Raw genomic sequence first — 13,823 nt, forward strand, 5'->3', positions numbered from 1 at the left:
TTCTCTTTAATTGTTTTGTTTTTTTCTTTAAACTGATTTGTTTGGAGGGTTGCTGATTCATAGACATACAAAGAAAAATCCCTGAAAGAGGTTTGCTATTTACAAGGAAGCAGTTTATCCAAGGGTTCCAAAAGTTGAAGTTACCACTTCGAAAATTTTTATGGGCGCTATCACGAGTTTGTTGGCCGTTATGGAATATCTGTAGAAACCTTAAAGTATAAGAGAGGCAGAAGATAACAAGGGAACATTCAAAACTCATAAATCGAAGAAAAAAATCGTAAGGGTTCCACGGAACCCAGTGTCTCGCCTACTTTTGCTGTTAATCGCAGGCTCAACAAAAATGAGGAAAAAAATCAATAAAAATATTCCTTTAGATACTATCTTTCGATTGTAAGAAGCTTCTGTCAAAGTTTGGTATAAATCCAGGATAGTTTATGAATCTAATAAATGTTTTAAAAACTTTAACTGCAGACTGTATTTAATGTTAACTGGAAGAAAAAACTAAGTCCATTTATAAGTAAAATACGGATAAACAGGTACAAAATTTTAACAAAATTTCCTTCTAGATACTATCTTTTAATCATAAACAAGCTTCTGTCCAAGTTTGGTACAAATCCAGGATAGTTTAAGAAAGTTATTGAAATTTTAAAAACTTTAACCGCAGAGTGAATGTATTGTTTCCTGGCAGAAAAACTAAGTCCATATATAAGTAAGATGCGGAAAAAACGGATTTTTTTTTTAACAAATTTACTTCTGGATACTATCTTATGATCATAAACAAGCTTCTGTCCAAGTTTGGTAGAAATCCAGGATAGTTTAAGAAAGTTATTAAAATTTCAAAAACTTTAACCACAGAGTGAATATTTGTGGACGACGCCGCCGCCGCCGACGACGACGACGACGGAATGTAGGATCGCTATGTCTCGCTTTTTCGACCAAAGTCGAAGGCTCGACAAAAATGACAACACTATGGCAAAAAAGTGAAAAACGACGAAAAGACAAACTGACAAGTCCACAAAAAAGCTACATAGAAAACGAAGGACTAGGGAGAACTCAGGTTATTCAGAAGTTAAGATATACTATATTTAATATAATTAGAAATATTGAAAAATTCTGCAAAACAGAAAATAAAACCGGGGATCAATACCCTAAGATTCTCTGAGCAAGGATTTAGATATAAGTGAAAAATTAATTAGTCCAAAAAGTTAGGACGTCTTGTTCAACTATTTATATTTTTTAAATAGACGCCTTCACAAACGTCATCACTATTTGACTAGCTGTGTACATCCTTGTCGTAGGAGTAATATCTAAGACATATACATTATCCATTTTTAAAGATTAAGATTATAAAGACTAGAGAATATTTTATGTTTCCCAGCCAAACTACGAAAGAAGCCATATTTTGTACTTTTTGACACACACACACACACACATACTTATTGCGGACCTTTTTTTGTATTGCTATGAGTTACAATTTATGACAAAAATCAGCAAAGACCCATCGAAACAACATCTGATACACAAATTTAATAATACTTTTAGATATTTGGATGATATTTTGGCTCTCAATAATGACGACTTCAGTATGTATACTAAAGAAATTTATCCTGTTGAACTTACTTTAAATAAAGCTAATACTAACAATGACCACTGCCCTTTCCTCGATCTTGATATCTATATCATTAACGGAAAGCTTAATACTAAAATATATGATAAAAGAGATGATTTTTCATTTCCTATCGTTAATTATCCATTTTTAGATGGTGACGTTCCCTTGTCACCATCTTACGGTGTTTATATATCTCAACTTGTACGATTCGCTCGTGTATGTAACAATGTTTTAGATTTTAACGAGAGAAATTTATGTATTACTGAAAAATTATTACACCAGGGTTTTCGATATCACAAACTAGTCAAAACATTTACTAAATTTTATCATCGGTATAAGGACATCATTCGTAAATATAGCTCAACATGCAGACTTCTTATACGTTCAGGTATTTCACATCCAATTTTTTATGGAAATATTCTTTATAAAGCACAAAAATGTCAGTATTCACCTCTGAAGCTAACAAAACCTTTAAATAGACTTATTAAGAAGGGATATAGTTACGATACTGTTGTCAGGTCATTAAAGATTGCATATTTTGGCGTTAATATTGATTCACTTATAGGGTCTTTGCATCGGCACTAAACACATTAATTTTATTTAAAAACCAGTTGTTGGCATGACACGGGTTATGTTCTTCTCATATATGTTATGATGGTATGATACTAAACCCCTAACGGGAAGGATTGTGCCTGATATTCATATGATGAAGACATAATCTTTCAATCAGTTTAATTGAAGTCTGGAGCTGGCATGTCAGTTAACTGCTAGTAGTCTGTTGTTATTTATGTATTATTGTCATTTTGTTAATTTTCTTTGGTTACATCTTCTGACATCAGACTCGGACTTCTCTTGAACTGAATTTTAATGTGCGTATTGTTATGCGTTTACTTTTCTACATTGGCTAGAGGTATAAGGGGAGGGTTGAGATCTCATAAACATGTTTAACCCCGCCGCATTTTTGCGCCTGTCCCAAGTCAGGAGCCTCTAGCCTTTGTTAGTCTTGTATTATTTTTAATTTTAGTTTCTTGTGTACAATTTGGAGTTTAGTATGGCGTTCATTATCACTGAACTAGTATATATATTTGTTTAGGGGCCAGCTGAAGGACGCCTCCGGGTGCGGGAATTTCTCGCTGCATTGAAGACCTGTTGGTGACCTTCTGCTGTTGTCTGTTCTATGGTCGGGTTGTTGTCTCTTTGATACATTCCCCATTTCCATTCTCAATTTTATTTAAAGAATAAGGAAAAAGAAAAGAAAAGAAGAAAGATAGAAAATCAAATTAGAAAATTGAAGGTTGTGTGCAACACTAATCCAGTTGTGTGTGGCCTTATTAATCTGACCGGAATTTTAAATATGGTGATTTCTCTATTTTCACACAGAAGGAAAGCCGCTAATCATGTGGTTACTTTAGTTGATCAGCTGTATCTGTTTCGTATTTTTTGACGTATGGTATTTCATTCGATTCGGATTCACATGTTCCTATTACATGCTTACTAAGTCGACTTCATTATTTGAAGAAAGCATTTTTTATGGTAAGTTGAGTTTTAAACGGGAGATAATCCAAATAGTTATTACGGTGCCGATAGAAATTCTTCACTGATGATAAACTCCGACTACAGTTAATCATAAATATTTAAAATGGTTCTGTAATTCAGTGGCTGTCATATATGTTTTACATAAATTGTTTACACTAACAAATTAGGCCGTTAGTTTTCTCGATTGATTTATTCAGCTTTTTCATGTCGGTACCTTTTATGGTCCAAATAATTATGAAGTCTTGAAAGGCTATTTTTTTTTTCTGTGACGCGTCAAAGAAAAAGAAAAAAGCCTTTCAAGACTTCATAATTATTTGGACTAGGCCTTTTACTGCTCGCTAAACGGTATGGTAGCAGCACGAAATTATCTGGGGGAGTTACTTAAGAGTTAATAATTTTCTCAGATAATTTTTAAACATATGTAAAACCATTGTCTCTTTTCACAAATGATTGTCCCCGACTACACACTCACATTTCACTGTAACTTGTAAAGTTTGCTTTAAATGTCATTTCAAAAACTACAGAGGTCATCATTACAATCTGCAAAATAAATCTTATACATAGCATACGTACACACAATTTAACATATTCTTCTGTCGGATTGTAAATAAAGGCAACAGTAGTATACCGCTGTTCGAAACTCATAAATCGATAGAGATAAAAACAAATCCGGGTTACAAACTAAAACTGAGGGAAACCCATCAAATATAAGAGGAGAACAACGACACAACAAAAACACAACATTAAAATGTAACACACACAGAAACGAACTATAATATAACAATGGTCATTTTCCAATTATACGTTGGAGAACGATTGTAAGGTGTATATGCCCAAATTACAGGGTACATCTGAACTTTCTCCCTCACTTTCACGGTTCAGTTGTCAACGCTTATATTTATAATTATTTTTCTTTATTATGTCTGTCAAATTCCATACGTGCTCTAAGAACATTACATTTAGTGTATAGAATGACATCGACCTCGTGTTTGTGCTTTGTTGGTCCAAGTTATCATTTTAGGTCTGTTTCACAGATATTTACTTGAAGTAATTGGTCAACTATATTCAGTGTAGAGAATGACTGTTGGGTGTAAATTTCCGTTTGACAGAGTCCATTTTGATGATTCATTGGGCAGCGTTTAATATATTTTCGTAAAAAAGTCTGTTACTCATATACTCTTAAGTAATATTGTCTTCTTTAGATACGGAAACCAAGTAACTAATTGATGCATGCCTGTGTGAGGTTGCTCAGTATATAGTTTTCAATGTTGTGTTTTGTGTCGTTTTTTGCCATGATGGTCACAGTTTGTCACCAACTAATGCGTATATTCGGTCTTTCTTTAAAAGTAAATAATTTTATAAATATAAATAAAAATGTTGTGCTTAAGGTGGCTGGGGATTCTTAATCAAAATTGATAGAATTTTTTGATAATTTGCCAAAATGAAGTTTTTATCATGCGTTTTTCAAAAATATGATAAAAAGTATGGGTCACCGAACTTTTTTTCACACTAGAGGTTGTGCAAAATTGTCAGATTTTGTATAGATTATGCATAGAAAATCAAATTTTGTGTGATAAAAAGAAAACTACTTGATAGAACTTTCAGATAAAATATGAGAAGATAGCTCTTATAAGATGCTTTCAGATAAGAAAAAGAAAAAATGGGGTCACCGAACTTGATTTCTTGCTACATATCAAAATAGGTAAATTCACAACACTTTCTATTGTAAAAATTACTTTATCTGAGTTATCTCCCCTTATTTGGCAAAGATGAAAAAAATCTAATCAAACACAAATAAAGTGTTTTTGAGAAATTACAGCCGTAATTATGATAAAACACACACAATTTTCTATATTTACATCAAAAGTCTTTTACATAAATTACATACTACTCTCAAAATTTGCACATTTCATGAAATATCTAGACCAACGTTATCTGCTACTTCGAAATCCAAAATGAAGGAAGACACCCGAGCCACCTTAAATTACCGACCGTGCGAGGGCTGTATAGCCAGTCAAGGTCGTTAAAAACTCCCATCATCATCACCTTAAATTATTTAAAAACTTGACAATTTTTAGTCGACTTTTAAAATTTTCTTGTATTTTTATACTAAGACAACAAACAATACATACATTAAGTTAAGATGACAGAAGAGTGTTTGAAGAACATCCTTAAAGTTGTCAGTGGAATTTTGGTATGAAATTTCGAATGGTAGTTCATTGCAATCTCTGATTGTTTGGCAAATAATGAAAATTTAACTGACGTTTCTTTGTTGAGTTGAAGTTATTTGTATCTTATTTGTTGATTGTTTGATCTTATTTGTTGATTGTTTGATCTTATTTGTTGATTGTTTGATCTTATTTGCAGTTGTTCCAATCTGTTTATATTTTCTGGTGTGTTTCGATTCTGAACTGCAACAGTAATCATGTTTGCGATTGTGTATCATTTTGTAAGCTTTTTCCTTAACTAATTTAGAGTTAATTGTTACTCTATTGGTCAAATTTATTTGGTCTTTAAAATGATTGTATGTTGTTCATATTCGTCTGGCGTGGATTCTTCTGCCTTTCAAACTGATTCAAATACAGATCATGTCTGCACGTTTTTCTTACTTTAGCAAATAGTGGACACCGGATCTGTACTTTAATGAGATTGTCTGACTTTGAACTGATTACACGGTCCATGAGTATGCTGAATTGATGTGATACCTCTGGTAAGACCTTAAGAGTTTCAACATACATTTCAATCAAATCAGTATAGCAGACGCGACACTTTTAAGTACATATTTCTTGTTCATTTTAAGGGATATAAGAATAAGATCTATTACTCTCTCTCTCTCTGATAATAAGGTTAAATTTGAATTAGATTGCAAACAAAGCCATTTAATATTTTTTTAATTTAATGATTCTCTTATTGTTACCATAAAATTTAAAGATTACAATTTGAATTTTTGTTGTCTTTCTTTTTTTCTAGGGATATGTTTCACAACGGATCTTGATTTTATGATACATATGAATAATGCTAGATATCTACGAGACTGTGACTTTGCTAGGTTTAAATTTTGGATAGAGAGTAAAGCATGGCAAATGGGGCAGAAATTGGGAGCAAAGATGTCAAATGCTGGGAATAATATCAGATACAGACGATCTCTACAACTCTTCGATATTTATAAGATCAAAACAAAGGTATGATAGTGCGAATAGGAACAGATAAAGGAAAAATACATCAGAACAAAATCACATTGTCACATCCTTTGCACTTTAGGGAAATTTTTCAGAAGGTGCCTGTTCTTTATGATAGGACAAATCACACAGTCCGACTCATACTGTCACACAAATCACACAGTCACTCATACTGTCACACAAATCACACAGTCAGGCTCATTTTGTTACACAAATCAAACAGTCAGACTCATTTTGTCACACAAATCACACATTCACTCATACTGTCGCACAAATCACACAGTCAGACTCATTTTGTTCCACAAATCAAACAGTCAGACTCATTTTGTCACACAAATCAAACAGTCAGACTCATTTTGTCACACAAATCACAGACAGACTCATTTTTTTACACAATTCACACAGTCCGACTCATTATGTTCCACATATCAAACAGTCAGACTCATTTTGTCACACAAATCAAACAGTCAGACTCATTTTGTTACACAAATCACCCAGTCCGACTCATTTTGTTACACAAATCACCCAGTCCGACTCATTTTGTTACACAAATTAAACAGTCAAGACTCATTTTGTCACACAAATCACACAGTCAAGACTCATTTTGTCACACAAATCACACAGTCAGACTGATTTTGTCACACAAATCACACAGTCAGACTCATTTTGTCACTCAAATCACACAGTTCGACTCGTTTTGTCACACAAATCACACAGTTCGACTCATTTTGTCACACAAATCACACAGTTAGACTCATTTGTTACACAAATCACACCGTCGGACTCATTTGTTACACAAATCACACAGTCAAGACTCATTTTGTCACACAAATCACACATTCACTCATACTGTCACACAAATCACACTGTCAGACTCATTTTGTCACTCAAATCACACAGACTCATTTTGTCACAAAAATCACACAGTCACTCATTTTGTCACACAAATCACACAGTCATACTCATTTTGTCACACAAATCACACAGTCAGACTCATTTTGTCATACAAATCACGCAGTCAGACTCGTTTTGTCACAAAAATCACACAGTCCGACTCATTTTGTCGCACAAATCACTCAGTCAGACTCATTTTGTCGCACAAATCGCACAGTCAGACTAATTTTGTCACACAAATCACACAGTCAGACTCATTTTGTCACACTAATCACACATTTAGACTCATTTTATCACACACATCACAGTCAGACTCATTTTATCACACAAATCTCACCGTCAGACACACTTTGTCACACAAATCACACAGTCAGACTCATTTTGTCACACTAATCACACATTTAGACTCATTTTATCACACACATCACAGTCAGACTCATTTTATCACACAAATCACACAGTCAGACTCATTTTGTCGCACAAATCGCACAGTCAGACTAATTTTGTCACACAAATCACACAGTCAGACTCATTTTGTCACACTAATCACACATTTAGACTCATTTTATCACACACATCACAGTCAGACTCATTTTGTCACACAAATCACACAGTAAGACTCATTCTGTCACACAAATCACACAGTCAAGACTCATTTTGTCACTCAAATCACACAGTCAGACTCATTTTGTCACACAAATCTCACAGTCAAGACTGCTTTTATCACACAGATCACACAGCCAAGACTCATTTTGTTACACAAATCACACAGTCAAGACTCATTTTGTCACACAAATCACAGTCAGACTCATTTTGTCACACAAATCACACAGTAAGACTCATTCTGTCACACAAATCACACAGTCAGACTTATTTTGTCACACAAATCACAGACTCATTTTGTTACACAAATCACCCAGTACGACTCATTTTGACACACAAATCTCACAGTCAGACTCACTTTGTCACACAAATCACAGTCACTCATTTTGTCACACAAATCACACAGTCAAGACCTGTTGGTGTTGGTGACCTTCTGCTGTTGTCTGTTCTATGGTCGGGTTGTTGTCTCTTTGACACATTCCCCATTTCCATTCTCAATTTTATATTTTACAGAGTTTGTCTTTAGTGCCGTGTGGAGACAGTAGAGTGCCTCCCCGTGCTTCAGGTTTATGCTCTTATAATATACTAGATTATGGAGTGTGTGTCCGAGCGAGAACTTCTCTAGTTCATTACTTTAGGAATATTTATCAAAAAGTAGTATTTCAATATTCAGCCCCATTCTACTATTTAGTCAGACGTCAGTCACTACCCTGATATACCCTTTCTTTTTCGGGTAATTAATACGGATAGCGTTTGACATCTTTAGCCGGACAGATTTATCATTTTTACATAATTTAATTCATTGTATGCTTGTTCATATTCTGGACGCCAGTCTTTGCTCCTTTCTAATATAATTCACAAACAAAAAACAAATATGAAGCTTAGAAATAGAAAAATATTAAATACTAAACTCGTTCAAAGGGTATCTACACGTCTCAATCTTCAAAATCGATTATCTAAAAATACTACCATCGCTAACATTTTTAACAATAATCAAAGTACTGAAGTACTGAACATCGGATGACCGCAGGTTCTTGTGGATGGTCAAAAGCACATGTCACAGAAACAGATCACATCTCTATACCTGAAACTGAGGTTAATTTACAGAGATATTTTTTTCTGATACAAGTTCGTGCTTGGATGATGAATAAATGACGGGTAATTCAACCTCATCGTAATAACTATTATATTGTAGTGATACAAATCAGTATACCTTGGACTATTATACTAATATAATAATAGTCCCAGAGAATACACTAGTTTGTTGTTATATATTATATTAATATTACGGTTGCATGTATATATAATTTTCATCTATTTGTATATCATTCCATTCTACTATTATTATAGTGCAGTGTAAGTGGACACTCTTCTGTAAAAAAATCAAAGCCTTAAAGGCTGTAAAAGCAATTGCTGCCATGTTTATGTTTTGGGGACTTTTATTTTTCATCCACATATATAAGAATTAAACCTGACAGGACAGGAGTGTTGTCTAGTGAAAAGCAAGAAGATTTTAACTTTATATCAATAAAAGACTTTAGCAGGAAATCATTTTTAATATGTTTTATATTTCACAAGGAGACAACAAGTTTACCAGGTTAAGTTGGGGTTAATTATACATGTGCTGAAACATATTACTCAAAAAGAAATCATTATGGATTATCCCCTGGTAGTGTTTGTAACTGGGCAATAATTTCCTTTATTGATTTAATTTTAACAATTTTCATAATTAATTTAAATTAACCATTCAGTTAAAACATTTCAACTTTCCAGACGCAAATTTTGAAAAACGGGACAGAAATAAAATATCTTTCAAGACATAAATATGTAAAACATAATATCAGCTTACTAAAAATATTTTCATAATGTTACTTTGACATCATTTTTTAAAACTAAGTCCCGAACATAATTGCTAAGTTGATATGTGTCATCCTCATGCGATACGAGATAACTATAATTCTGATGCAATCCCGAAAAGGGGGTCATCACAGACAAACATGACATTAAATCGTCATTATACGAACAAGAACGAACAGCTCTATGTTGCTTTGATATTTATTAATTTTCAGGAAACATTGCGAAAAATGATCTTGTTAAATGTGTTACCTTCGTTAAATAAAGAATTTTACTATTATTATTATTATTATTATCTTCAATATTTCGAAAACATGTGAAATAAATTTCAGGTCCATTTCATTAGTAAGGGGAGTCAGTTAAGATTGTCTATTTTTAGATTACAGGTAATTATTTGACACTACGTATAACCTGTGTGACCTGTGTAGTGATTTTGATTTTACGATAAATTTATGAATGAACGATAATTTTATGAATGAAAAAGAGCACCTGACCTCTTTCGTAAACACCAATTAAACATATAAAACCGTATTTAATAAGAGATAATTCAGTCAAATTTTCAGTACTAACTCAACAACTGAAATGATTCTATATTTTGTTGAAACATCGTACGAACGGAGAACGGAATCGCAGGTATAAAAATGCACTTTTTTCACTTGTAATGACCGCGGATCTATAATTTTTATAGATCGGTTGAAAACCCAAAACTAATTTGCATAATGGAAATTTAGGCGATAGCAATACATCGAAATGACCTTACGGTCATCGCGATGTAAAAATCGTGGTTACCCTTCTATCGATAAGTGTCATGCCAAAAAATGACTTACATGTCCCCGTCTTTCCACCAACAATACGGTAAGGTCCACGTTTAATGGTCGCACATTTTCTTTAAATTTTGAAACTGATATAACTTGAAAAACAAACAGTATAATTTATTTACTCACATGAAACAAACCGGGATGCGGTATTCAGTACGTAGGTGAAACTGGACGATATTTATCTAAACGCACTCAAGAACATCTGTATCGTTTTAAAAGACCCAATAAATTCAAAAGTATCATTTATCAACACCTTAAGAAGCACAATCATCCTATTAAATATTTAGCAGTTCAACCTTTAGAAGTAGTAAATAAGCAGCCTGGTGAATCTCATTCAAAGTTTGTACGATCGCGGAAAATAATTGAATTAAATTGGATTAAAAAATTACAGACAGTCTACCCTCTCGGTCTTAATGATAATATCATGGGAATTGGTAATATATCAAGAACCGATTCTGTTAACATTTTGGATATAGTTTCTAAAACTGTTCGTAAAAACCGTTCTCATGGTCGTAGAAAAAATCGCAATCAAAGAAAATTTCGGACCAATCATACCAATATTTCGGACCTAATTTCTATTTCAAAAAACAACGGCAGACATTATCTGTTAACAAAGCTCTGTTCATTACCGGTTAATAAGTTAAATAAAATTTTAGAGGATTGCAACACTATTTCATATAGCAGTCCTAAGTATGAAATCGTTCAAATTATAATGGCATATTGTTATTCTAAACTGTTTCCCAAAATTGATCGCCCTGAAGATCATAAAAAACAGTTTATTAAAATAAAGTATGTCAATAAAGGTTTTGATTTTGTAAATATTGCCGGTATTTTTAACGACCATTCTGTTAAAGAACAAATTCCGGGATATTTTGATAATACTGAGCTCCCTCTTATTTGTTATATTTACAAGAAATCTACCCTGAAATTTGTGTTTTATTATAGCCAATTGTGTAAAGATGTTAATATCAGTGAAAATACACCTACTTCATGTAATTGCAGTAATACCGAATAAATTTATTTACATTCAAAATCAGCCTGTTCCTTTAGAACGATAAAAAGTGTTGCAGAAAATAAACAAGAGTTAGACAGATCAAGTAGTCCGGAATAGACATTAGAAAGCTTTGCCTGATAGACATTAACGTATAGTTATTAAATTTTTTATATTTTTAAAAGAATTCGACAATCCCCGTGCTCGTTCTTACAGCATAGGATTAATGTTAACAGATTCTCAAAGAAACTTAGTCAAATAAACCGACTTGGTAGAGATGTTCTTTTGGTATTTTTATTTTTGTTCTTATCTGAAGTTAAAAATGGGTTCAGGCTGACTGAAATCTTAATTAATATTCTTCGAGGGGAGGGGGTTGTTTTACTTCTTGTTGAAGTAAAAGATTATGCAGTGATATTAGTGTTGGACGTTTAATTCTATTTCAGTTAGTGTACTGGGACGACAGGTCTTTCTACTTAGAACAACAGTTCATCAGGACAAGGGACGACTTTGTATGTGCTGTAAATATAGTCAAACAAACAATGATAGGCTGCTCTCCTGCCTTGCTCATAGAGAAACTTACTGGAGAACAGAGGGAACCAGTTTTGACAGAGGAACTAAAATGTTTGTTAGAGTCATGGCAGCTTTCGAGCGAAAGACTTCGACAATCAAGTTGATGCTGGTTTAACCATAGTTGTATTTTTATTTTAATTCGTGAAATTTGCAGACATTTGATAATTCAAGCTACTTAATTGTTCTTATAATTTTATGAATTAAAACTGTTTATAATTCGAACATGTAAATGGTAAATTATGATTAACAAATCATTTCAATGTTATTGTTACAAAAAAAGCTATGTTCATTTAATTTTCTTAATTTTGATAAAAAGAAAAATCTACACTATATGTTGTTATATTCCGAACTATGGTTAATAGAATGTTCCAAAGAGACTTTATTGACCTATAATTAGGTATGTGAAAAAATAATTTCATCAATGATTATCAGTTAATATCTGCCAAAATGGAAACACGTCGCTACAAATCATTAGTTAAAGGATACACGTGGCCAAAATTAGAATTAAGACCAATACCGGATCTGGACCTGCGTCACTATATGAAACTGATCATGAGGTTGTATGTTTTATACTGAAGCATAACTGAGTATTCCCTTTCATTGAAGACAAAACAACTTTGACGAAAATTTTCCTTGTACAATGAGTGTTGCAAAATTTCAAACTACCAGCAAACAGGAAGTGGCTGCACAGCACACGTAAAAGTTACATACACACAATAAATCATTATCAAGCTGCAGACCAAATATAAAAAGAAAACTTTGACAACAATTGTCTACATATGGTCTTTTGGACGGATGGACAGAATCGAGCGGTTAATAGACCTGCCTTCGGCGACGCAAGTAAAAAGATAAGACTACAGGGAAAGCTAAAAATTGAGCAATAAGAACCCTACATAACGAGAGTTAACTGCGGTGTTCCGAAGAGATAATCAGATCCGACTTTAATCGTGGCACCCATTTAGTTATTGCTTACAAGTAAACATTGCTGTTGTTGGCTTTATTTTTGGCAAACGTCAACAGCGAGGAAAGGAAGATTAGACGGTGGCTAAAATAAATAGAACGTTATTGTGGTCGTCTGTTATATTCAGATATTCCGTAACTATCGATCATAGCATAATGGCTTCAATTGAAAAGATTACTTCTACTTTCACATAACGAGGTCTTGGTCCAGTAGCTTCCCTGTCTATTAACAAAATCCTGATAGGTTTATGATTAATTAAGACATTTTTTTGTTATGATTAAAATACTATGTCTGGACCTGTGTCGGATTTTGTAGATTTGTTTTTATGGATATTATAGGATGATAACTTATGATAATTACTTTTGGAAAAGAGAAAAGACTTAAATTTTCCCATGGTGAATTTTCTATTTTTATAAACATTCTAGCAACCTCTGCGTATGGAAAATGTGTATTAACATTGATGCAATTATCCGGAGCATGTGTTTCTATCACCATTTATGAAAGTTTCACTTGTGTAGTTGTATTCTTAGTTTAAGAATGTTCTTAACCAATCAATGCATTTTGATTGTTTACACCTTCTCGACAATTGACAAATATCTTCAATGGAGAAGTGACTAATCTTTATGGCACTGAAGGATGTTCTCCAAAGCAGCAAAGTGTTACGGGGATCCAAACATGGTATTGGTTTTGTTTCGTTGAAGATCTGACTGATTCGGGATGGAAAATTTTGCCTAATTTATAGCACAAAAACTTGTGTAAACATAGATTTTCAAAAAAGAGCTTTATTTTTAATGTCTGTTAATTTTTG

At 33.1% G+C, this 13,823-nt stretch overlaps 1 protein-coding gene across 1 annotated transcript; it reads left to right on the forward strand.

Moving 5' to 3' along the window:
• Window positions 1-2,990: 2,990 nt before the first annotated feature.
• LOC127736705 (protein THEM6-like) lies at window positions 2,991-12,379 on the forward strand. The gene is made up of 3 exons (XM_052247293.1): window positions 2,991-3,142; window positions 6,116-6,327; window positions 11,928-12,379. Exons 1-3 carry the CDS (start codon window positions 3,097-3,099, stop codon window positions 12,156-12,158), a joined length of 489 nt encoding a protein of 162 aa, XP_052103253.1. The 5' UTR covers window positions 2,991-3,096; the 3' UTR covers window positions 12,159-12,379.
• The last annotated feature ends 1,444 nt before the right edge of the window (window positions 12,380-13,823 follow it).

The sequence above is a fragment of the Mytilus californianus genome, unplaced genomic scaffold (assembly GCF_021869535.1).
Source record: "Mytilus californianus isolate M0D057914Y unplaced genomic scaffold, xbMytCali1.0.p SCAF_35, whole genome shotgun sequence".
In the NCBI taxonomy this organism is placed as follows: Eukaryota; Metazoa; Mollusca; class Bivalvia; order Mytilida; family Mytilidae; genus Mytilus; species Mytilus californianus.

Bases quoted from the DNA above. Each gene is read 5' to 3' on its own strand.
- LOC127736705 (XM_052247293.1), top strand. From the start codon at position 3,097: ATGCTTACTAAGTCGACTTCATTATTTGAAGAAAGCATTTTTTATG. The intron at 3,143-6,115 runs GTAAGTTGAGTT...CTTTTTTTCTAG, and splicing joins TGAAGAAAGCATTTTTTATG to GGATATGTTTCACAACGGAT. The intron at 6,328-11,927 runs GTATGATAGTGC...ATTCTATTTCAG, and splicing joins TTTATAAGATCAAAACAAAG to TTAGTGTACTGGGACGACAG.